Source organism: Amblyomma maculatum, chromosome 2 (assembly GCF_055883805.1).
Source record: "Amblyomma maculatum isolate TAMU_Amacu chromosome 2, ASM5588380v1, whole genome shotgun sequence".
In the NCBI taxonomy this organism is placed as follows: Eukaryota; Metazoa; Arthropoda; class Arachnida; order Ixodida; family Ixodidae; genus Amblyomma; species Amblyomma maculatum.
This window is the reverse complement of record NC_139345.1, coordinates 28,490,540-28,517,126: the sequence shown is the minus strand read 5'-3', so window position 1 is coordinate 28,517,126 and position 26,587 is coordinate 28,490,540. Positions and strand designations below refer to the sequence as shown.

At 43.4% G+C, this 26,587-nt stretch overlaps 1 protein-coding gene across 1 annotated transcript; it reads right to left on the bottom strand.

Annotated features, from left to right (window-relative positions):
* Nucleotides 1–734: 734 nt before the first annotated feature.
* On the bottom strand, nt 735–25,680 carry LOC146198214 (transmembrane protein 98-like). Its single transcript, XM_084593614.1, has 6 exons — nt 25,483–25,680; nt 16,395–16,561; nt 8,960–9,079; nt 6,569–6,778; nt 3,960–4,080; nt 735–2,628 (listed from the first exon to the last, which is right to left on the bottom strand). The coding sequence occupies exons 2-6, from the start codon at nt 16,529–16,531 to the stop codon at nt 2,494–2,496; spliced, it is 723 nt and encodes a 240-aa protein (XP_084449740.1). The 5' UTR covers nt 16,532–16,561; nt 25,483–25,680; the 3' UTR covers nt 735–2,493.
* Nucleotides 25,681–26,587: the final 907 nt, after the last annotated feature.

Below are 26,587 nucleotides of genomic sequence, written 5' to 3'. Positions count from 1 at the left end.
AAAAGTCTGCATGCTTCTAAAATATTTGATCTTAAATATTGAAAGTCTTACATTATTGCACACTGGTTTGTACCAACTCTGTGGTGTTAAAAAGGTAATGAGTAAGACTATATTCCAAAGTAACAGTGAGGTCATCTCAATGGTAACCACACAGCAGTCATTCCTAACCAATATGAGCTATTAATCACCACAGGGAAGCTACGAAAACTATTCTTGACAACATGGAGTTTGATAATCGTCAATGAAATGTGAGCACAGCACCAGTATAAAGTTTTCTGCACTTGTTTCAGACTATGGCTGGTACAACAGTATGCCAACATTCTACAGTCTACCAATGGGCACCAAGCCACACAACCTAGACGAATCTGTAACCCCTGCATTTTGCACTAGTCATGTAAAAAGTTGTAAATGCATAGAAACAGCTGCCATTATTAACAAGTCCTTGAGCATGGAGATTCCAGAAAAGATGCTCCAAACAAACATTATAACAAAACATTTTTTTGACCTTGCCCTGCCATTGTGAACTGAATTTTGCAATGACAAGGTAATCAGCAGCTGCCTCATTTAGTATAAGAAAATACATACCTGCAGACAAATATTTTTTGAGACAAGTCTTCTCACAGCAAACATAGCACAAAGGCAATGCAGTAATTTAGAATTTCTGCGTTTAACTTTGCCCTCTGTGTCTAATTTCATGAGCACATTTAGTCCACGAGTTCCCAATACTTTGTCAATTTCATTTTTTGTGTATATGTGGAGGGGAAGGAAGGGCAAGAGAGGGGAAGGTGTGAAGTCTACAAAATGTAGTCTCGGATAAATATATAAGAACAAAGTTTAGACTACACATATGTGGGCTGTATATCACCGAACTTAAATTGACATTACCCAAAAATGGCATATATATGATTTTGCACATCAGCTTGCATAATGTACCAAAAATAATGTCGCCATCATCATAATAATGAAAACAGTCAATGCTTCAAAGCTATAGTGCCCTAGTGTGACATCTTGCCATCCTGGAATTATGACCAAAAACACATCTGGCTCACGGTAATCTGATTTTGGTAAATTTCATTCAGCATGTGCTCGATTCAACTGTGTTAGAAGACCCTGGTCCAGTATTCATGCTTATATTCGCCTTACGTTTTACGTTACCATGATGATAACTGAACCATGTTTCAAAAGAGTCAAACTGAAAAGACAGATGCAATATTAATCAGGTACACTTTTCAAGCAGATTTTGTAATACTGCGGCCCCCTACAAGAAAGCCTGGATGCCGATGCCTGACCAACACGTGCTCTCTGCAGTGATGACACATTACCTTGCAAAGTGACTACATTAAAAAAAGACCAGCGCTTCAGATAGGGGCCTAGAAATAGAAGACAAGATGCATTCTAATCTAGTTCAACGACCAACTAGCCCAGCTGTTTGCATTGACTGCAAGGTGACCTATAGAGCAATAGAAAAGCTAAGGGCTTCGTGCAAGGTTTCTTCATGAGGTTCACACAGCAGCTGCTCAGCAAGTTTTCAGCCACGACCTGAACATTTGACTGAATGCTGCGATGAGCATCCAAGTTCTTTCGGGAGTGCATACCCTTTACCAAACACTGTGAGGGACAACTCCATCCAATTTTTGTTCTGGGTAAACATTTATTACACGGGTTTTTCTGAGGCAACGTTGAAGTTTTTCCAGCAGCAACAAAGAACATCTATTGATGAAATAAAATAAATAAAAACAAGAACATTATTTCTCACCCTTCAATTTGAGCTGCAATGTCAGGATTGAAAGCTGAATTCATGATCAATGCCTTAAAGTGGGTGGTAGTATTGTCTAGTGCCACGAAAAACTGTCTTGATGCACCACAGTTTGCTTGTAAAAGTGGCTACCAGTGATGGAGACACCAGTATTCTTTTTTTTTTTTTTTCACGAAAGCTCGATTTGCAGCGATACAAGTGTCTCTGTCATTTGAATAGAGTAATATGTCAATGCAAGCCAACTTAACAGTGCCCCTTTGACAGAGAACCAAGTAGCTACTAACCTAGGAGCCACAAGTCTGCTTTAGATGCAAAGAGCACTGAGCAAGTCGCTGAACATGACTATGCAGAGCTTGTGAAAAATGGGCTTGCAAGCTTCTAACAAGCCATGGGCACATCGACTACAGTCTCAGACAAACCACAAATAGCGGTTAACGCCAAATATCACCAGCCCTCTTTGAATGTGGCATGCAGGCACAACGGTATAACTTCACATTGCCACATCGATGTCTGCACTCGCACTCCTGAGCCAGTCACACTCAGTCCATAAAAGTGAAGTAAGGCATACTCCAAGCTGCATCCAGTATCTATACCTTGATGAGAGCACCAGTTCCGGGAAGGAGCCAATCAGCCAAACTTTCAGCATGGCAGCAGTTTGCCCTCCTACAACCTTGTGCAGTCACACGACCATCAAACCTGGTCCCCAAGCCACGAAAAGTGCACTGCCAATGTCAGGTTTAGACGTGACGGTCTGCACCTGGCCTCCACATGGAAGCATTGGCAACAATTGCCTGCTGCTGTGTGCCAAGATCACCCATCAGTGAAACCTGCTGGCTTGTGGTATCTGCTGCCAAGCCAGCTTCCCGGAGAACCTGAAAATGCATCACAACCCATCTCCATGTGCTCACAATCCCTGTGAAGATAAAAATCCTTTATGTTCGACGACAAAAAAGGGAAACCTGTTGCAAGAAAACTAAGCAAAATGCTGAAACTGAAAGTAGGCAGCACAGTCCAGACAGCAGTGCGTACTCAACAAATGGGAGCTGGCTTATGCTTTACCAAATCCTCAAAAAAGGGGGGAACAAAAGCAACAGAGATATCAGCGCATAGCTAATTACATCAGCACTACATGACATAATCCTCTTGCTTTTCTCTTAGCTTTAATTTTACCCAGGTATAATTCTGTGCACTGGTGTTTGGGAAATCACACTAGAGTGCTCTTGCTTCTTATTCACTGCTGCTTTCTGTATATGAAACAGTGTGCCTCGAAAGGAGACAGTGGGAGGAGGAGGGTCCTTGTGAACTTTCCTCACACTATTCCATCCCATTGCCACGTAATATACTAGCAGTGAGCCATGCACTACATCAGCCACGAATGAGATGAAGCAAGATGCCATTTACCCCCCCCCAAAAAAAAAACAAAAAAAAAGACACTAAATTTCATTTTTGAAACAACTCCAAGCAGAAAGAAAACAATTCCACAAGGACTCTTCAGAATTCATTAAGCTCTGAAGAGAGTGCCTGGCCTGAAGCTTGAAATTTACTCTCAAAGAAGACCTGTTGACCAAGTCTCTACACACTCTAGTCATGTCCAAAGGCATCGTTTCACTGCATACTTTGGCAGTTTTAGGCCGTGTTACAGTGCCAGCCTGATTCATCAATAACAAAGCAGCCAATTTTCTTGAAAAAGAAATAATGGGCAATAAACAAAACAACAAAGGTGCAACGAACTGCACATGCTCATGCTGCCAGTCCCCGTAGCATTGCTAAATGACAGAAACATGCAACGTCCATGCCTTGTAAGAAGTAGAGCACTGGCAATTATCTTCTAAACTGTTAAGTGGCCGTAGCCTGCCCAGAAGCCCTGATTTTGGAAAAGTGAAGAAATGAGTTGCTGTCGCCCTCAAAAAAAAAAAAGCTGGTTTTTTGTAACGAATCACACAGCATGGCCCAGAAGCAAACTTGTTGCACTCAATACTTCTGAAAAAGACTATAGGGCCATTTGTTTAACCTACACCAGCTACACCAGTGTAGAAAATCTCCTATACCAACAATAGATTTTTGCTGCACAGGTGTAGCTGGTGTAGGTTAAACAAATGGCCCTCGTACCTCTGTTAACCTTCAACTTACAACAGAAAGAGCTGATTTTGCAAAATATTAACAGTGCAAATTAATTCTCAGAGATTATGATCCCCAGCCTCACCTGGATGTGTGCCTCGGCATGCGCCAAGTATTCATCAATCCAGCCAGGGCTGCTGGGCTGACCACACAGGGAGCGCATCACCAGTGTCAGGTGCACCACTGACAACATCAAGGCAGTGCAGCTGAAAACAAGGAAAAAAATAAAAGTTACAATTTCACAAAGCTGCCGCACTTGGCAAGCCAATATGAGGCATTACCTTGTAGGGTTTCATGAATGGGGAGAAATATATTTCTCCACTTATTAGTGGCTCATAGATCAAACCGCAAATCCCCACAAATTCCCTCCCCCTCCCAAATCCCAACAATAACACTGGCTAGCAACAAAATATGCTAAGAAATTGAGGTGGTTCGCTCACCACCACGGTTGTGAAAAAAATCTGGCCCACTAGCAAAGAGCCTAACAGCACAAAAACATCTGCACACAATGCTTCGTGAAAGCTCAAGAGAGAGAAAAAAAAACATATCTCCAGCAGCATCGCGTTGCAGGCACCGCATCCTCCACTGATGGTTAGGGTAACTGGGAGGATGGGTTACCCTGAGAAACCTGAACCTAATGATATGAAGTTTTAGATGTCCCTACAACCTTCAGAGACTAAAATATTTTTTGCAAGGTTCCACATTCGCTTCCTTATTTATTCTGAAATTTTACGCATGAACGGTAGCTGCACATGCTTAAATTATAGTTAAACAAAATCCAAGCTGCCTGCAGCGCGGGTAAGTACAAAACCATGCAATGAAGCCAAAGTATGCAGATGATGCCAGATTTTAGTAGAGTGAACTGCTTTTTAGAAGCTCCATAAGAAGGTGCAGAAGTCCAGAGCATGCAGTATATTTGGCCTGTAATTCATGGATACATAGTAGTGCAGATTGTTGAGCCAGTTGGTGAATCGACATACTTATTCAAGAAAGCTTAGCGCAGAATATGACAGGACACAAAGGGAGAAACACGCACACACACACAAGCGCAGTGTGTGTGCACACGCGTGCACGTGCGTGTGTGTTTCTCCCTTTGTGTCCTGTCGCATTCTGTGCTAAGTTTTCTTGAATCATGGATACAATGGAGCCATAATCAAATATGCAACAAGCCTTTTGGAATCCTCTCTTTCTTGCTTAGATTCGGCTTCTCTCTCCATGGTAATCATCTCTGCTTCCTTTTCACTCGATTTTTGGCAGAAGCTGTTAGCCGCCTTGACAAGGGGCTTTTTGGTCACTCTTCCATCTCAACATTCTCAAGAAACTAACAACTTGCCCCCACAAAAATTTAACCATTTTTTTTTTTCAGTTTTTTTTCCTTGGTTAAGTTCATGAGCTCCAGGTTCAGAGCCTTCTTTCATACGTGCCTGCTGACTTTCTCCTGAATTTCTGCTGCATCCTCCTCACAAGTAGGCATTCCGGGCAATTATTTTCTAGCACGTGTTAAATTTAAAACAGCACAGCTGGTTTCAAATGCCACTTACGTGGAGACATGATTCAAGCTTTCCAGGTGACTTTCCAGTGCCGATTCACTTCTAGTCACCCCATAAATCTTCTTTGAGAAAAACATGCACTTTGCCCTCCATAAGGATCATTCAATCCAGCTCTCATCCACTCACATAATCAAAATGTTCAAGCCAGTCAGGCTGAAACTTAAGTTTTTGATCTCGCATGAAGTTCTAAATCGTATCACACGTACAAGAATGTGAAGGCAAAATGATGCCTCGGCATCAACTGTGCAAAGACATTAGGAACATTGTCACTGATTTTGAAATATGGAGAGCATCCCTCGTAACTAACAGTGAATGACAGGAAGAGAACTGGGAAAAAAAACCTCCCGAAAGATTCTCAAGAAAATGATGAGCTCTCGTGGGGTTCCATTTGAAGACCGATTTGTTCACGTTATAATTTGTTTGCTTGTATAAGAGGAAGGCAGCCTAGGGGAACAAAAATGCACTTACAGAAAAGGGGGGAAAGAGGAGGAAGGGGACCAGGAAGCAAGTCTTTAGTGACCCTAGTCCGGCTATGTACCGCATTGGGTTCTGCCGATCCTCTCCTGGTCTTCCATAGCCTCTCTGAGGAGCGCTTCTAGTCGCAGCTTAGAAAAAAAGCCATCTTGACCCTAACTTTATGAGACATTTAGGAAGTGCATAAAAAGTACACTAAGTTCCAAGGGCCTGTGTGAGCCCTGAGAAAGTTCCCTTTATTCAAATGAGAAGATGACTTTTGCACACATCTGCCTAATCTGATGGACACAGGCACAATCTTGCAACTATTTCCAAAGAGCCAACTATATCTCCTCACCTTCCCTTAGGTGGCCAGGGCCTATCCAATAGCTGCATTTGTTAATTTCACTATAGAGCTGCAGCAATTGTTCCTTTCAGGATTTTTCACCTTGTTTCAGAAATGAAACCAGAAAATAAGACTACCGATATCTAGCAGATTAAAACATAGTTATTCCAGCCCCAGTGAACAATAATGGTGCCAATAACCTATCACACACAACACCTGTTACTCAATGCAGTCCCATTAGTAGCCAGGCTCTAGGAACCCAACTGCTGCTGAGCATAGTCATGATCAGGAGCTTTTTGCTAGCCAAAAAAATTAGGGTGGCATAAATGTTGTGCAGTCACCTACCGTGCCTCCAGCAGGCGGGGATCCAAAGGTGGGTACATGGCGCGCACCACGTCGTCCACGCGTGGCCCCACTCTCTGGGCCAGCTGTGCTAACTCTGCCAGCTGGGCCTGGCTAGCTGGTCGCCGGACCGAGCCCACTGAGGCGGTCACCAGGCGCTCAGTCAGCTGGTGGCACGTCTTGAGCACAGCGAGGCAGTGAGGGACCAAGCCTCTGCATTATCCCACAGCATGCATTACCCGTTCCATTACCTTTGTCCTTCGAATTTCTTTATTGGCTTTTTTTTTTAGCTTATCCTTTTATTAGCATTATCCTTTTTCTCCCTGAATTTACATCCAATTACAAAGTCTAAGATGCTCATTCTTCTCCTTCCCTTCTAACTAAACTGTACTCGGGAGTGAGGTGACTATCATCTGAGCCCAAACCTTTCTTCTCTTGGTCGAGATCACCACTTTTGCATCACCATCATAATAAAGGGTAGCAAATATTTATCTACATTAACTTTTCAGAACTAATTAAGCAAACCACTGGAAAAGGTAAAAGAATACATCTACTCAGGGCAGTTAAGTGGCTACAGACCCAGACTGCCAGAATGAAATAAAAATAGCCAGAGAAGAATAAAAATAGGCTGGAGTACATTTGGAAGGTACTCTCAGATCATGAATGGTAGTTGACCGGCGTCTCTCACTGTGAAAGTGCATAACAGCTGTATTACCGGTGCTCACCTATGGAGCAGAAATGTGGAGGCTAACGTTAAGGGTTCAACTTAAACTGAGGCCAATGCAGTAACCTACAGAAAAGAAATTTCTAGGTGTAATGTTACATGGCAGGAAGCATGCAGTGAGTAAAGGAACAAATGTGAGTTACGGACATTATAGTAGTAATCAAGAAGTGGGCTTGGGCAGGTGATGTAATGCAAAGGCAAAATAATAGATGGCTGTTGAGGTTAGCAGAATGGATTCCAAGGCAAGGCAACTGCAGCAAGGGGTGACAGAGAGTCAGGTGCAGAGTGACATTAGGGAGTTTTGTGCGGTAAGCTACACTTGGAGAGATACTATAAAAACTCGGGTATAATACGGACCAGCATATAACGTGCGGTGCAATTTTGGGACAGCAAAACGGGAAAAAATGATTTCTCCGCATATAATGCTAGCGAGAAAAGATCAATGAAAGTATTTATTTGCATGACATTTTGTAGTTGTACCACGGATTGTATGCGATCCATGCTTTCACTTCCGACGCCCCTCCACACCAGGCGACGATTAGTGCCGCGAACATTCATGTACCAGAGCTGATTTTGCTCCCCTTTTCGCGCTGACACGTTAGATAGAGAATTCCACTCACCATGAGGACGAAAGCAACCATTCCCCTTTTTCGCTATGTTTAAACATGGATACCAAAAACTCACTTACTCAGCTTTCTGTTCTTGTGCCACAAAAATTAGGTGCAGTAGATTCAATACTGCAGCTTAGACTCTTTGGAACATTCACTTAACACTTGTGCATCCATTTAGTAAGAGCAACATCAAATAAAATAAGCATTCCTATGAAACACAGTTATTCGAACTAACAACTGACTTGCATTTCAATATGAAGAAAAAAAAAGAAACCTTCAAACTGATTGTATATTCCTTGACTTCACCAAAGCTTTCGACCGGGTTACTCACTGCCGTTTGATTTTAAAATTATCATCACTCCGTCAAGACTCGTTAACTTTAACATGGCTTCGTAACTTCCTCTCACATTATTGCTTCTCTCCCTAATCTAGAAGCATTCCATCGCCAACTCATCACATTATATCATTGAAGCCTTCATTTAGCCTTATATATACATTTTTAATAAATTTGTTGCAGCTGTTAAATGTCTTGATGAGTTTTATTTACTTGTGTTTGCCCACGTGCTCTTTTCGTTTATTTTGTTTCCCCTTAGCATTTTTTTTAATTTTTTTATTATATATATTTTTTTTAAGCGCTATACCGGGTAGCGTGTGCCGCTTCCTTTTTATTGTGCTTAATATGTGTGTGTACCGTTGTGCTTTAATCTGTGCTGCATAGTTCTTTTTCTTAGTGATATAATTATTTCTGTGTCGTTTCATGTGCTTTACTGTACTATTTTGTTTGTTCATATATCAATTACTATGCTTTGTATTTTTGCCTGTTTCCTTACATTTATATATATATATATATATATATATATATATATATATATATATATATATATATATATATATATATATATATATATATATATATATATAGCACTGTATAGATTTTTCCATCCCCCTTACACAGTGCCTAATGGGCCTGTAAGGTATTTCAAATAAATAAATAATAATGCACGATCCTATCAAACAAAACAATAAAATATCACAAGACAACAAGATGAAAGGACTCACGTGGCATCATCAACCCACTGTTCATCAGCAAGGATTTTCTCAATGTCCGGGTGTAAGCGCACATCATCCAGCTCCATGTCCGCTGCTTCACTCTGGCTATGAATGAGGTGCACATCTGGCCTGCACCACATCAACAATTTACGTAAATTATATACGAAATTCTTACAGCTACACAACATCTTACATGTATTCACACTACACAATATTAATGCATGTGATATCCCAAACCAGCGTTAGAAGAACGGCGCAAATAAGAAGAAAGCACACAAAAAATATTACCCCTATTATGATAGCACTTCTGCCACTACCAGCAAACAATGGCTGCTTAGCTTCCATTTATGGCCTATCACAATACAAAAGCTGCAGAAACCAGTTCGTGTCTTTACTGCCATTTGTTGAAATTGCACTGACTCTGACGTTTCAAGTGTATAACAAGCAGTGTCATTGTAGGAGACAGAAGCTGCTATGTTCCTGGCAATTGAAGCCACCAGCAGAGCCCGAATGAATTATGAATGCAGTAGGTGTGTAAATACTAGAAGCACAGAGCAAACCTTCGAAGTCATTAGCGAGAAAACTGTACTGATCAATTTAAAGCAGATCTTTTGCTCTGCGGTTCAGAATGTGATAAGGACAAAGTGTCCTTGCACGCGTAGACGATAGAGAGAAAACGAGAAAGCGAAACATAGAACGGCTGGAAAGCAGTTGATTGCTGTGTTGTTGTCTTGTCTACGATACAACATATTTTGACGATGAGGATGTTAGCTTAAAACCGGGAATTCGACATGGACTCCTGATCGTCCATCATGAGCTTTTCTTTTCGTGTCTTCAGCTACATCCGCCCTTCCTGCCGACCCCTGGTCATCCTGCCCTTCCGTGGCAGCTGGCGTTTCATAACTACATGTTGGTGTCTGGTGCCTCCACACTTCCTACAGACCAGCGAAGGGCCGTCCTGCTGAGCTGCTTGAGACTTGAAGGTCAGCGAATTTTCTACGCACTACAGCCGTTATTCCCTTCAGCGCCTACTGCTGCTGGCTCACACTTCAGCAACGAGGCACCTCACTGTGATGAATTCGACAAGGCAATGCCCATATTGGTCCAATCTTCTGCAAATCCAATTGCCGCACGCCATCGTTTTCGCCACCGAGTACAAGCTGCCGGAGAGACAGCTGATGAGTATGTCGCTGCCCTCTGCAGCCTTGTCGGCGACTGCAGATTTGAGAGCCTCGCGAACGACACACGATCAGGAACCAGTTGGTGGAGACCACTAGTCACCATTTGCATGAATACCATCTCATGGATGGCTCCACGTTGATCCACGCCGTGGCCCTTGCTAGAGAGTGCGAGCAAGCTTCCTGTGAAGCAAAGAAGCTATCAGAAGAGGTCACTCCAAGGTCACTTCAGCGCGTAGGATGCAAACACACATTAGAAAGGGTCCCTCAGACCCCTTGCAGATAATGCAATTGTCAAATACCAAAATCTTCATCTGCACTTCCAGACCGCTTGTGCTAGCGCTGCGGTTCTACTAACCACCTGGTGAACAACTCCGCATGCCAAGCTCACAAACGGAAATGTTGTCGGTGCGACGAAGTGGGCCACTTGGAATCTCTCTGCAAGTCGTCTGATCACTCCGGTGAAGTGCAGCAAGTTGAAAATACTGTGGACACACTGTCCATGCCAGATTACTCCAGCAATGCAGCTATTCTACAAGTTAATGGTCGGAAAATGGGACCTTTGCCTCTGTCCTCACTGAAGGCAAGTCAATCTACTTCCTGACTGACACCAGCTCAACAGTGTCCATTCTTGCAGAAGACATTTACCACCTATACTTCATGGATACCTGCGCGCTGAAATCAATCACAGTTTACCTTCTGGACTACTCAAAGTCTAGCATTACCGTAAAAGGCTGTTTTATTGCGGCAGTGCAATTCAATGACCGTACTGCCTGTATCCTACTCTATATTGTCTCGAGAGGGACAACACTGCTGAGTCCGGATGCCATCGCGACCCTACAAATGAAGATGAAAGGTGTATCATTAGAATGCCTTCCTATACACTTGATACGCCCCTGTTACCACCTGAGCTAAGTCTGAATTTCGAGCAGCTCTTCACCGAGGAAATAAGAGTAACTCGTGGCTATGTGCAAAAAGTCAGAGTACGAGACTCCGTTCCTCCTGTAGCATGCAAGCTCCGCCATGTTGCCATCTGCCACACGCGAGCAAGTTTCCGCAGAACTACAAAAGCTAAACACTCAAAATATTATAGAACAGGTTGACGCTTCTAAGTGGATCTTTCCTATAGTCACTGCTCGAAAAAGATTGCTCAATCCGCATGTGTGCAGATTTACTTGAGCCAAACAAGGCTATTGTGGTTGATAGTTCCCTTTGCCGCATACAGAAGAGCTGCATAGCTTGGGCGCGTTGCAGCATTTTTCGAAGTTGGGCTTTGCTTTGGCACCAAGCACCGCTCAGCACTGAGAGTCGGAAACTGACAACATTTATTACCATAATGAATTCTTTCACTTCAAGCACTGACGCCTCCAGCTTTTCAGAAGATGACGAACTTAATACTGAAAGGATTCAAGGGGGTCCTCTTTTACACTGACGACATCACTGTTCATGGCACTGCCCGAGAAGAGCAGGCACCTAATCAACCTTCGTGTTGTTCTCGAGCGTCTGTCTTAAGCCAGACTTAAGCCTAATCACAAATGTTTCTTTGATGTTCCACAGCTCACTTTCTTGAGACATGTGAGCGGTGAAGGACTGTTTCCACTTTCTTCTGCCATCGAGGTACCTACGAAGGCTCCGGCTCCACCTAACTTGGTGAGCTTCGCTCCCTTCTTGGGCTCGCGAATTTCTACTCAAGTTTATTCCGCATTACAAAGATGTTGTTGAGCCTATGCGTGCCCTGCTTCGTGGAAATGATTCAGCCTTCGCTTGGACCGCTGCTGCTGAGTCAAGCTTCAAACAACTGAAGCCTATGCTGACGTCATGCAACCTGTTGCATTTTTTTTTACCCTGGTCTTCCTGTTGTCGTCATGACAGACGCTTCTAGATATGGCCTAGGGGCGGAACTACAATGAAACAATGGCCATTCCCTACAAACTGCTGTGTTTGCCTCACATACCTTAACCTCGCAAGAAAGGAAGCACTCTATTGGCAAATGTAAGGCCTTAGCTTCGGTTTGGGCGTGTGAACACTGGCACGTGTATTTGTGGGGCCGACTTTTGTTCTGTGAACTGATCACACGTGCTCTTGTCACTTTGCTGTCGACGAAAGGAATGGGACATCGCCCGCTGCGAATTTCACACTAGTCGGCTAGCCTATTGTGTTAGAACTGCATTGTTTAATATCGCAAAGGCGATAACACAATTATGAAGCATGTCATGTGAGCTCGACGTAACTGATGACGGTTTCGTCTGCCTGCTATCCCCAGCCATCACTGTGCAAAATCAACAGGAGGCAAGCATTAGTAACTTGACTATAATGCAAGCGCTACAATATACTTCTTCGATATGGCCTGACAAGAAATCCCTGCAAAAAAGTCTCAAGCCATACTATCTTCTATGAGCAGAGTTATCCACCCTGCAGGATGTCCTGCACCGAGGTGACTGAGTCGTCACGCTTGAAAGTTTGCGATGACATCTCATGGACATCGCACATGAGTCACAACCTGGAATCATCCGCACAAAAAGTCGATTGTGAGAGCTTCACAGGTGGCCGCAAATGGATGAGCACGATAAACAGTTGGTACGGACATAAGCCATTTGTCAGTCATGTGACAAGTTGGCTTGTCCGGTTGCAGCTCCTCTGCAGCCTGTTGCCTTCCCAGACAAGCCTTAGGCTTTGAAAAGATTGCTCCATCCGCATATGCGCAAATTTATGTGAGCCAAACAAGGCTATTGTGGCTATTGCGGTAACATCGTGGAACCTTTCGACCAAACTCTCAGTGGCTGTTGCGTTGTGACAATACTCGCTGATTACTACAGTAAGTGACTGGAGGGTTCTTTCACAAATACCATCACAAGCGCAACAGTTCGAGGATTCGTTCTCGGTATCTTCGCTCATGAGGGTTACACTCAAGAGATTGTGTCGAATCATGGACCACAATTTTCATCATCGTATATGCAAGCTTTTCTTCATGAATGGGGAATATACCACTGCTACTCCTTTGTTTATCACCCTAAAGCCAACAGAATTGTAGAACAGTTTAATAGGGTTTTCAAGGTATATGTTTAGCTGGCTCTGTACGAGCGACGTGACCTACATACAGCTGTTATTGGCTACCTCGATGTCTCGCTCTACCTCACATGCCACAACAGGAATCGCCCCAGCCATCCTGCTTCATGGCCGGATGCCTCGCACAAGGCTATGTCGTGGGCTGGATCAGTGCTTTTTGACAGATCCTGCAAAAGTGCTTAAGCTTTTGTGACAGCAGTTGAGCACAAGCAAGCTAAGCACCGTGACTTTCGAACTGGCGGCTATGTGCGAGTTCGCAAGCTGACTGTATGAGGCAAGCTGGCTGCTCAGTTTTCAGAGCCTCAAAGAGTTGCGCAGCAACATGGACCCACCTCATACTGCTGGATGATGGGCAAGTGTGGCAATCGTCCAAATTTTCGGCTGTTAGCCAAGCAGTCGTTCAGTGCAAACCTCCGTCCTCAGCTCTGGTGGCTCTCTTCGCTGACATTTTGCTGCCCACTAACTGCACCCGAACGTCGACCAGTTTACGTACTGGAAACGCGGACCACAGTCCAATCTCGCATAACCCCAATATTGATGATGCTAGCCCGGGCATGAGCTTCACCCAACTTTTTAAGTGGCTTTTTTTAATTAAAGCGTGGCAAAAATGTGATAGGGACGAAGTGCTGTTGCACGCAGGCAGGAGAGAGAGAAAACGAAGTGGTGAAATACAGAACAGCTGGAGAGTAGTTGATTGCTGTGTTGCTATCTCGTCTACAATACAACACAGAACATGTTTCACTGGTTGAGACGGAATGGGATGGCAAATTTTGCTTTTGGGGCTTGACAAAGTTTAAATAGTGCAACATTTTACAGTGGATTACTCAAAAGTAAAGCACCCTTTTTGGATATATACTAAGCAGGCCTGAATTTCACTGCAACTCTAAGTTTATGGTGCAGTAACTTAAAGGATGGCCAGGGATATATTAGCCAGTTTTCAGTGCAACTTGAGGAATTGTATGGTAGCCTGTGCTTTAGTTTGCCCTGCAGATATGGCAAGCATGAGTTCCCAAATATACTGACAGGTCTCACGTTGGCACCATGTTAGAGATTATGTCTAAGTAATTACTGATGCTTTTGCTAGAGCCCTAAAGCCAGAAGAACAGACTGATGTCACTGCAATAAACTTGACCAAAGGATTAGACAGTTATCAAGTCAAACCTTTAGACAAACTGCATCAATGTGCAAAAATTAGCAAATGGATTCTGGATGATCTAAATAAAAGAAAGCAGCTTGCAGGAATAAATGAGGAATGCTCGTTGACTTCATCAATATAATCCAGTTTTCTGCAAGGGTCTGTTCTTGACCCTATCAATGATATTGCAAAGGACACACACCTTCTGGGCGACTATTTGCTGATGAAACTGCGTTAGACTGTCATGAAAGAAAGCTTTAAGACCAGAACCTTCTGAATGATTCTGCGGAAATTGTGGATGAGTGTTATGTCAAACGGGACATGCAAATCAATAATAAAAAGTACCCTTTTGTGTCAAGCAAGAAGACACCATAAATATCCTCGTACACAATTAATAACAACGAAGTAAAATGTTCCAGCAAATTAAAATATTTAGGCCTTCCGATTTCTCATTACTTCACCTGGAATTACCATGTACAAAGTGTCAGCGGTGCAGCCCAGAAAAAGAACTACATTCCCTAAGACAAACGCTAAAGGATACACTACTGAATTTTAATTAGTAAAGACAACTCTGGAAGACCTGAGTATAATTTCTGATCAAAATAAGAAATATGTTGTAGAAAGCCTAAATGTGTTCAGAAGTTGGCAGGATGGTTCATATTCTTCTCCTATCAAAAGAATGCAATCCGTAACAGAACTCTCTTCAATGAGCAGCATTTCCAACAATGAATAAGCACTGGAAAACTGCTAGGCTCAGATTATTTTGTTTATCAGCTCTACCACAATAAGTGCAACTTGTATTCCAGGTCATGTCTGTGGTCACTTAAGAGGCTGTCACCTCGTATTAAACATCCATTTGTACTTGTCTGCCTTAAAAGAACTATAGAATGGAACAACCTCATTCAATAAAACTTGTTCACTAGAAACTTTTGAAAAGGAGTTGGAACTGTGTTGTATTTATCGAACGTACCCTCCCCACCCCCAGGGGATAACACAATTAGTAAATAAATAAAAATTCTACTAAAACGGGGCATTTAAAAAGGTTTCTATATCTATCAAAGAAATACTAATAAAATAGCTTTGAATTTTAGCACTAAAGAAAGAAAAAGCATTAAATGTTTGCGTCTTGTTAATGCTGACCAATTTTAGTACAGCTAGAAAAACACAGATTACCAAATAAGATGGTTTAAACTTGAATGCTCCGCATAAACTGACTTACTGAGAAAATTTTCTCAAGACATGGCCTAAAATACACAGCAAGTAAGGTTTACCCTGCCCTGTAAAATATACAGCTACTCAAACAACAGATCTCATAAAAAGCACAAAGCTAGGAAAGAAGCAACAAAAGTGGCAATTTTCCAAGAACAATGACACAATAATGTCTGCAAAAGTTGTTTTTAAATTGCACAGTTCATTTCAGAGACTAAATTTGTGGTCTCCTTTCAATTAGTAATTATTCCCTCAGTGACAATCTCCTACACATCTTGAGGGAATTCTCAAGAGACCAAATGGACAGACTCCAGTATAGCTAAACAACGGTGCCCCCATTTTACATCCTGTGGATGCAGAGGATTTAAATTTTTCATTCCCTTGCAGCTGGCAATGGCGGCTTATTACTTCATGGCATCAAAAAAGCTACACTGTTTACCAAAATGAACAAAAGTGAACAGCTCTTTCACTACATAACATGTTAACTCCATTGCTGCTTTTCATTATAATATACCGCTTTAATAAACAAATGTGTAGAATAAGTTAGACATGCAATCTTACCCTACAGTTAACAAACCTTAACAGCAAAGCACGCACATGTTTTGGTGGTGTCTGTACGCGTGCGCATGCATGCCAAGTGACTGTTATACCAAACTTCTTAGGATGACGCAGTAAAAAAATTTTCTGTACCATGAAACTCAAAGTCAAGCACCAAAGTGACTGCCTTCCCTGCCACACCACAAGAACTGTCATGTGGCACATAAAAAGACCAACTTTAAAACCTTCCTTCGATCTATCTTTTTGCCCTTCTGCTGTCAGTAGAAAGACAAGTGACCCTTGAATCCCAATGTCTCACCGTGAGTCCTGCAACTGACGGCTGAGATGATCTTTGTTGGAGCAGTACCGGTGTCGGCAGACAATAATGAGGGCGATCAGGGAGCTGACAAAAACCACGGCTAACACGCTTATGGCTACCGCTACCACGGCATCCATAGTGGCGCAGTTCAACCCATTAAGGCGATCCTGAAAAAAAAATAATAATAATAAATAACAAATTGACAGTTCAACCAATAGGAATGAGGGAACTAAGAAAATGTTTCACAGAGTATAAATACAAGCATGCTGAGACTTGCCAATGCTCATATAGCAGCTGCAGCAACAAAGAAATTAATTTAGTTTAGTTTATGCAGTTTAGCATCCCAAAGCAACTCAGGCGATGAGTGATGCCGTAGTGGAGGGCTCAGAAGGTTTCGACAACCTGGGGTTCTTTAATATGCACGCTGGTGACTTGCTTCTTGCCTACATCGAAAAGCACCCGCCACCAGAATTCAATCTCACAACATCATTAGCAGAAAATGAGTTCAAGGCTCACTTTTTTATAAGAAAGACAATATTGAAGTTTTTTAAGGACCCAGAAAGGCCTACACTGGGAGAAGACATGAAAAAAAAATGTGTATGATTAACATAGCAAGACAGTGACTTGGTGACAAGCTACTTGAGGCATGCAATTTACATCAAACAACAATACCTATAGTCGAAACTACTGTTGCCTAACAATACAAGTCCACACATAGCTGGCCAGACCGCTAAAACAGTTAAACATATGTAGCTGCCTACAAAAATTTTTAGAACACCAAGATGACAAAAAACAGCAATTTGTTCACTCCGTAAAGTGAGAAAAACAAGGAACTGAGGGATATTATGGAAGTCACACAAGTTGGGTTATGGTTGCATACATAGATTGCCAAGAAATCCATTTTTGTCCTAAATTTGTGCTCCATAAACTGTTGTGGGAACATGTATATTTCAAGCCATCGAAAACCCTGCCTGCAGCCCATTTCTCACTTTTTCCAACCATCACATTCTTGCACTGCTCACGAATGCTAAGTATGCGATCAGTTTTCTGTTAAAGAAGCACAGTATGCAGTACATAAGTATAGCTGCACGAGCCACTAAAAACCTTCTTTAAGGAGGCATATGCAAACTTGTTAGCAGCTGGACCAAGCACATCAAAAAGAAAACACATTACAGTGGAAAAATGATTTACCAGTTCAACCTCTACTTTCATGTAAATAAACAAAAAAATTTGCACAAGGATAATTTTTTCATTCTTTTTAAAATAACACAGGATGATTACTGTCCCACTGACATTTCTTCTTGGTCCTTACATACATCAGCTATTATCGTTGCTGGTAACAACCCAATAAATTGCCTTATCTTTTCATTATACTAAGATAAGCATCTGGTTCCTGTCACTGGTCATTAATAAGAGAATTCACATAAATATTATTGTTCACATTGAAATCATAATCATTACCCTGACTCTACTCCCTGCAGGAAAAAAGTATCTCCGATATTATTCAAATTGACCAGTTAACTCGGCCCTATGCCAACTGGTTCCAGCTAATTCCCGCAAGCTTCCTAATCTCAATCGTCCACCTGACTTTCAGCCACCCCCTGCTATGTTTGCTTTCTAGATGGTTACTCAGAATGCACGTCAACTGTCTTGTCTTCACACTGTATGCCCTGCCCATGTCCATTTCCTCATAATTTCAATTAGAAAATTAATGGCAGTAACATGCATTTGTTGCCCAACCAGCTCTTAATGCTTCCTGTCTCATCATTACACCTAATATTTTCCGTTCCATTGCTCTCTGTGTTGTCCTCAATTTAAGCTGAACACATTTTGTTAGCCTGTTGTGAAAGTGGAGACTTCACATACTGCCAAAGCGGCTGCTTGAGAAAGCTCTATCTTCAGTAATTCAAGAAGGTTGCATAGAGGCAGGCACAGCCAAAGCTGATAGCTCACATTTCGTATACTGTGTTTGAATCACTGCTTAGAATCAAGTTCTCATGTGGATTTGTATTAGCAATGTGATGTTTTTCTTGACCGTTCAACAAAATGTGACCCCACAGACAAATGTGCGCAGAAGTCTAATTTCTTTGCTGTCTTTGCAAGCAATCCAGAAAAAACATATGTAGGTTGATTGTATGGTGATTAGACACTATGCCATTGAACATCAAGCAATGCGCACTGGGCACCAAGAATAATGTTTTCCTCAAGTCATGTTCCATTAACATTTGACACTGGATGTAGTACACCCTTTGTCAAAACCTGAAGGCCGAGCGTGTTGTTTTTTTCTATGCCACATAGTAATGTTCCTGCATAATTTGTGGAAATTCTACATGTTGAAGGGGTTGAGACGAATGATGTTCTATATTCAGGAGACTTGCAACACTGAAAATGTTACGAGGCACACTGTGTAGCTCGGAAGCAAATCACTCTTGACCTCCAGAGTTGTCCTTCTTAAGCAGGGTTTAAAAAATGAATAAACTGTGCGCCCGCTTTTGTGAACACGAAAAAAAATAGGCTGTGGCTAAAGGTACGTCCGACGGACCCGATCAATGGTCTTAAAGGTACGTCCGACGGACCCGGTGCGTTTTTCTTCGGGATACGACGGACGGATCCGGGAAATATTTTTCAGAGGTACGGCGGACGGACCCGATCGGTAGGGTTCTTCCGACGGACCCAACGCATTTTTCTCCGATATGGACCTTGGGACATTGCTTGGGATCCGTCGGGAAAGCCGGACGGATCCGAGATCCCCAGATGTGGTTGTAGCAACAACACGGTAGCCATATGTAGCCAAATCGAAGTTGGTATGAGGTGTACGTGCGAGGGGCAGGAAGTATGTACTACTGCATGCGAGAAATGTGAAATTACAAAGAATAGTACAGTGGAAAGAATAGTGCCTAGAATGGGTGATATACTACTTGATGGCATGATGATAGGTTTACGTGAGTTGGACCGCGGCAGGGTCGCAAGCACGACCAGCGCAAGCGCATGTAATCGCGGTGTTGACAGCCAGCCCGCGGCCCGCACGTCCGCTCATTTGGTCCTCGTTATCATGTGGATTAACGTCTACGACGGTCGTTATGTAGTTTTGATTCTTCAAAGTTTCCTCACTTCTATCTGTGATGAGATGCGTCACGTAACGCATCGCTTTCTGCTCGCATTGAGGTTTGGTGCTGCAAGTTCTACGTAGTCGCTAAAAAAGCTGGGTGCCGCCGGCGTGTCTCTAGCCCAAGCATCGCGTCATTCGTGTTTGTTGGAGGTGTGGTTTGTGCTTACCGTGAGATGCTGTGATGTACGGATTACGTCCTACTAGAGTGCTGTGTGAGACTACGAAGAGTGCTGTGATGAGTGCGCCGATGTCCGGACGGACATCAGTGTGACCGTTTATGATCGGCGATGTTGCACGTGCATGTCAGTGTTTATTAGGTGCAGTGGTAATTTATTTACACGCGCTGTGCAACAATCAGACGAAAATAAGTCATCGACAATTTGTTAGCCTGCACTACAGAGCTCAAAACTCGGAAAATGGAAATGCACATGATGCAGTTTTCGCATGTTGGAGCTAGTGGACCGAAAAATAAGTGCCCAGCCCACACCGCCGGGATGCGCATTACTACAGGTGAAATGGTTCAGGTTTCTGTAAAATAGCTGCCTGGCACAGCACCTTCCTAAATGTTCAGGCTTTGTACTATTGTTGAAGGCCACTTTATCATTAATAAAAGAACGAATATGCTTTGTGTGTTAATAGCTAGTGCTTTTTCAACATATGTTCATTTTTTTTTCGTTTTTTCTTAGTTTCCTTTGTTTTTCATGCTAGAAAAACACAAATAGTACACTTTTGAACTTGTCAGTCCAAAGCTGAACATGAATATCTGCCATGCATGTGACAGCTTTAATGCTAGAAAGGTTGACGTGTATAGCATGTACGTAGACGCTGCGACATCTTAGTGGCACGTTCGGCTACTTGCCCCAAGGTCGTGATGTTTAATGCCAGTGATGGCAGTCGCACTTTGGTGCAGGCGAAATGCAAATGCTTCTGTTTTCTGCAAGATGTCAACGCAAAGTACAAAGCCCGGGCAGTCAAATTAGTCTGGAGCTCTCCACTACTGTATTTTTCATAGCTACATATGTCACTTTAGAATGTGAAACCCTACATGACACAGGTAGGCTGCATTGTTTTTTAGATTTTGTAACCTCTCATCTATGTTTTGCAACATTTGGCTAATTTTAGTTCTCAAACAGTTGTTAAAGATGAAACCAAAGCAGTTCTTGGCATGGTTTCCTGCTTGGATTAATTTGCTAATTGCAGTTCTTTGAAACTTGCATCAATGCTGGACAGTTCAAATAGCAGGCAGTTGAATTACAGAAATGATGTGGATCGTGCATATCAGTTCGGACAAATGGAAAGTAATGGTCCCCTCCTTGCATGCATAGGTGCCCTTAGACAAATACATACTCGGGTGTGTGATTGTGACGCATATCAAGGGTCAACAGAAGGCCATGTGGAGCCAGTGTGATATTCTTCATGAAGGCTAAAGTAGAATTGTACAACAGCTGCTGTACCATGCAGAAAAAAATTGATCGTTTAGTGTATGATTAACTGACCATGAATAGCATCTTACTCAGAGTATGATGTGATATATATCTGGTTTAGCATCCCAAAATAACTACGGCTATGAGGAACACGATAGTTGAGGGCTCCGGTATAATTTCGACCACCTGGGGTTCATTTACATGCACTGACACCGCACGGTGCATGACGGCCTATTGTTTCGCCTCTATTGAAATGCTCCTGCTCTGGCTGGAACCAAATCTGCATCTTTGGGTTCAGCAGCCAAGCACTAACTACTGAGCCAGCACAACGGGGCCAAGTATCAAAATGCATGCCATTACATTTCCTTCTAGCCTGTGGTTTTCTTCACAGAACTAATGTATAGAAGGAAAAGTAAATAGCAAGAAAACACTAGTTTTATTGCATATTATATTCACATTTCAGCAAACATTCTCTAGGAAAAAAATTCTCATAATGTTTGCATGAAAACCATGAACATCTTACAAAAACAAAACAATGCACTTACTCCACTGCAATTATTAATGGGCAAGGTTGCATCTATGCTACTACACTGCACTTATCACAAAACCACAAGCCCCATCTGCTTTGGCCAATCACTTGATGAAACTAACAGAGACAGATGTCGCACACCACAGACTGGTCGTCTCGCAACATATCTCTGCATATGTTGCATTTCAATTTCATGCCTTTCCACTTAGCTTCAACTGTTGCCAGCATTACTAGTCACCCATCTTTTCTGAAATTCCTTTTTACGCTATTGGGATGAGCATCCTTGTTAACGATGGTCTCTGGAATTTTCGATGCTATCATTTTCACATCTTCCTCATCTGGAAGAATGAAGGAAAGACAAGCTTTGAGCAGAAAAAAAAATTAGGGAGACTCCTAATCTCCACCTGTAAGGGTATGGTGTGCCAGCGTTAATGGTTCTTGTCTGCAGATCTCACTGTGGATTCCTGTTAATTTACATGCCCTTTGCTACAAACATAATTACTAATTCCTTAATTCATGTCTCTGTTATCTCAGATATACTCATTAGCATACGGTCGCAGGCTGCCCTGTTAGGTGATAGACAACCTGGCATAGACCTCTGTAGGCCTCAACCTTTCTTAATTGGAGCTGAAACGTCCCAGAACATATTTCAAATACAACTTTGTAAGCTTGACTTAACAGCTCCTGCCATGTCGTGTGGCCTCGTGACATTTGGCTCGTGGCACTTTTGGCTTGTGCACAGGGGTCATCTGTTAAATACTGGTTAACATGCATGAAAAATACATTTTCACAGAAACTGGTGGTAAATGGTCAAGTGGTGCACTGCAGATTCTGAAATGTATACCTATATGCATGCAAGGATTGCATCATCACATAACATGATCAAGAGTTCTATCAGTACCTGTAGTTACATAGCATTTCAATGCCCATTAAAGGACCACCTCAGACAATGGTTGTTGTTACCACAAGACCTGTTCTAACAGCGTACTGACACCATTCCACTGAGCGATGGACATGTATATGCATACCCTAGATAGCTCATGATTGTGGATCTCATTTATTTCTATGACTTCCAAGGAGTTCCTGTCGTCAGAAACCCTACACTTTATGAAATCGGGACAGTTGTCTTGAAAGAAATAACCAGGTTACCTTGACGCAATGCTAAATTACAGAGGGTGAATATGCTGCATGAAGATACCAAGAAGCTTGTACAAAGAAAGGTGAGAGTGAAATGGCAGGATTTTTGAAACATTGAAATAAACTACAAACTATACTTGTCAAACATATCATTAAGGAATGGAAATCATGCAGTAATCAAAAACACAACATGGAGGCCATTTTAGGTCATCTTCACAAAAGACATACCCACACCTCACACACAGCTCAATACTTATGAAAGAGGACAAACCAATATGAAAGGAGTGTGGAGATGAACTAACAATAAACCATATTTTTCACGTGCGCCAGAGTCGAGAAAATAAGAGGAAACATTTTGTACAATTTTGCAACAGATCCCTTTACATCCCAGCATGATCCTAGGAAATAAGAGAATAAGTGTCCTGTTTAAGTTGTTGCGCATTTCTCTGATATACAATGCAGAACCAACTAGCCCGACAACACGCTCTTCTGAACTGTAATCCTAGGAGAGACGTGCAAATTTCCTGCATTTTTGGTTTCTTAAAATGTTCCTAAACAAGCTACATCCTAAAGAACAGTTTAGTCATTACACACAAATAAATACATTAAACCTTGTTCTTGGTGCATGGCAGCATTAGTCGCTTATGCACCATAAAAATCAACACAATGCTGTAAGGTATACCTTGGTTAGCTATGTTATATGAGACAAGCTTTCGGTCTGGTGTGGTCCTTATTCACGTGAAAGCGCTGTCATGAGGGTCTATGTCCCAGCGATCGGAAAGTGACCTATTCTAATAATTTTACAAACTGAAGGCGATTCTACAGATATCTAAAGACTGGAGTGCTCAACTGTTTTATCAACGTCCGCCTGCTTTGACAGCCTGGAGTGAAACTGTTGAAGAGAATACAGTTTTGAACATTTAACGCGTTTCTGAAGGCGTTGCTTTCAATTACGGGGCCCACAAAAAGCAGCTGAATGTCAAACGCCGCCTAGGTAGGCTTTCTAGCAAGACAGCGGTGTAGCGTGGAAAATCGCTCCGCCGGTCCATCGCTGGCGCCGCTGACTTGACAGGCGAACTGTTCAAACTTACAGCTACTGACCACACCTGAAACACTGAATTGCGCATGATCAAGGCAGAATTTCTCTAACACTGAGCACTGGTAGCTATCGATTTCGCGCCCAATATTGTGAAAATCTGTCCTCTCTTCGATCATTGATACGTCCACGGTTGAACATTTATGCGCCTCGGGGTAGGCCAGCCGTTGGAACATGGATGCGTGGTTGTAGCAACGATCACTTGCGTGGCGCACTCTGCAAAATTCCAAGAGTCAGCTTCTGCAACGAAATTTGCAGCGCACATTTTTTAACGCGTACCCAAGTCCGCCGATGCATGCATATCGATCCCGATGGTTTCAAAGCTGCGCGGCCGTTCAGTCGGGTCATGCTAACCTCGAGCATGCGGGGGTTTAAACTACATGTACGCAAAATTCAACGACAAGAAAAAGATGCAGGCTAAGCACTTTAGTCTAGTCTTCCCCTAAATACCAAAGAACATTGCTGTTCACAGGGAATTCGGATCATTCGCGCTTCCGGCTTTCCGGTTTGGCACTCTTGCGGTGCGGTGCAGTAGGTCTTAGCCTCGACGAGTCGATGTGCAGCTCGCCGCAGTAGCAGCGTAGGCCTCTAGTAGATTCGGCATGTCTTCTGCCACGGCTCTGTGGTAAAATTTAAACGAAGAATTTGTCTAGAAACATCCTGTTTCCTCGGTCTGCATGTGAGGAAAGAGCATAATGCCATTTCACATACATACTTTGGACTGCCGAATGTTCTGCACGGCGAGGTGTGTGTGTTGTACCGGCGCTAGATCCTCGGAGGTCGATGCAGGACCTGAGACAGCGTAAATGCTAGGAGTAGCTCGCTTACATTACGGGCAGATCGAGGTAATAGTTTAGTGCGAAGCGAAAGCTGCTCGTGAATGTGCGTATCTCGATGCCAGCTGGTGGAGCTGGTGCAGTACGTAGCATCGCCTGCAGCTATGTGCGTGACAGCGATGCTTGCCGTACACAACCCTAAGTGAAGACCGTGATCTATGTTAGAACGGATGCACTCTTCGTAGCAATTCATCGAGAGTCGCGGCTAGCTGATATCATAGAGGATAAGATTCATTCACGCGTAGCAATTCGGAATGTGGCCGCGTTCGACGTGCATATAGCCATGAGCCTGTATATCGACGTCCGCCGTATCTTTACGAGAATCGAATGGATACGTCGGACGTACCTTTAGACACTTCGAAAAAAATATATATATTTCTTGCTACACCATGTTCAACGTACAGTTTGACAATGTCAGCAAGCTTTAAGGTGACCATATCGGATGAAATAAATACTCCCTCCGTATTCGATCTGAAGTCAAAAGACACCATTCAGCGTGTAAACATCCCAGCCGTCAAGCTCCGTTCACTTTCGCACCCTAAGATAGCAATGTCAAGCAAGAAGACTGACAATGCATCAAATGCAGCACTTGAGAAACCGGAGTAATAGTGCGGAGTGCTACTAATAGGAAAACTACGGTCTTCGATTGACGGAAGGCACTACCGATCAAGAATGTGGCGTCCAATGCGCAACGCAGCATGGCCAAGAATCATCCTTGGCAAACCGGTTAACAGAGACACGGTTTGCAAGATACATCGTGCCCACCTAATCGAAACTCAGTTTCAAGCGATACCAAGGCATTCGACGTTGCTATCAATTATGTTCTCGCTTAACAGGATTGCATGATACAAGCGTTGGTAGTTTGCCGTCGAGGATCAAGTAACCCAAGTTTCACTCGACAGTACGGCGCGCACCAGAAGCCATTAGCGCAAAAGTTGCGAAGTTGTGTATGCTCGCCTCAAGAGAAAGTTGGCAGTCACATGTCAGGGCTCAAAACAGCAAGTCCTGCTCAGGCCGACGTGACATTGCTTAGCAGCAACGCAGGAACGATTGTTTTCTCACTGGAGTTCATTCACATCACAGGATAAGCAACAATTTACTGCGTCCAGCAGCCCAAGAGTTGGTTGCCCCACACACCCCCAAACAGGATTTACGCCGAACGTTGACGCTCTGTTTTATTGGCGCTGCATTACACTCGCTTTTACTTTTACTAGAGTTTTATCGCGCCCCCTGCATGCTTGGAGGCTTACTTGTTGTGCCGCTGCATGGCCTCCGAGATCACCTCCGCGCGCACTTTTCAAAACACGCGCGCGAGGGTGATCGCGGAGGCCATGGCCGCTGGCCAGAACGCCAACATTTTAAGATTTTAATCCATTTTTGCGGGCCGTCGATGTATAAAAACGTGCGAGAAAAACACTGGCCGTGGCTTAGCTTCGGTTAAACCTAGTGTGAAGCGATAGGCGACATAGGCGACAGCTCCTGCCACGGCCGGTCTCGACGGAGAAAAAGCGCGCGCTCTCCCTCAAGACATGGCCGTGCTCCTGCCGAGGTGCGAGGCGCGCCTATATCACAAGGAACCTACACTAGAGCGCCCGGCTTCCTATTCTATCACGTTGCCACGGAGCTGCATGAAACGAGCACTGGACCTCCCGGTCTCCACCTCTACCAGTCGTCTCATGGCGCTAAGTGTGCTGAATACTTTCAAGGAGTTTCGGGAGGCCCACCTCACCAATCAGTACACGCATCTGACAAAGACAGAGTCAGGTCGCCGTCTTCTTGCCCGACTTCACATTCAACACACCCAACTCACAAAGGAGAGATGTCGCATTCCCGAAAAATGGAGACGCGCCCTCCATGTGCGGCCTCTCCCCGCCAACATGTCCAAAGAGGACCATGATGGTCGGCGCCTGGCGCGGGCGGGAGCCTTGGGACCGCCATTATGGAAGCAAACCAGGATTTCTATGTGGACGTTTCCAGCCAGAACCCTAAGGGTTGGTACACAGCCGCGGTCATCCACAAGGGCAAAACAGTAGATGGCCTTACGTTCAAGGCCCAGTCACGC

Coding starts and splice junctions, on each gene's coding strand:
- LOC146198214 (XM_084593614.1), bottom strand. CDS start 16,531: ATGGATGCCGTGGTAGCGGTAGCCATAAGCGTGTTAGCCGTGGTTTTT. Junction 9,080..16,394: donor CGTCAGTTGCAGGACTCACG/GTGAGACATTGG, acceptor GATGTGGTGCAG/GCCAGATGTGCACCTCATTC. Junction 4,081..6,568: donor CCCCGCCTGCTGGAGGCACG/GTAGGTGACTGC, acceptor CCTTGTTTTCAG/CTGCACTGCCTTGATGTTGT.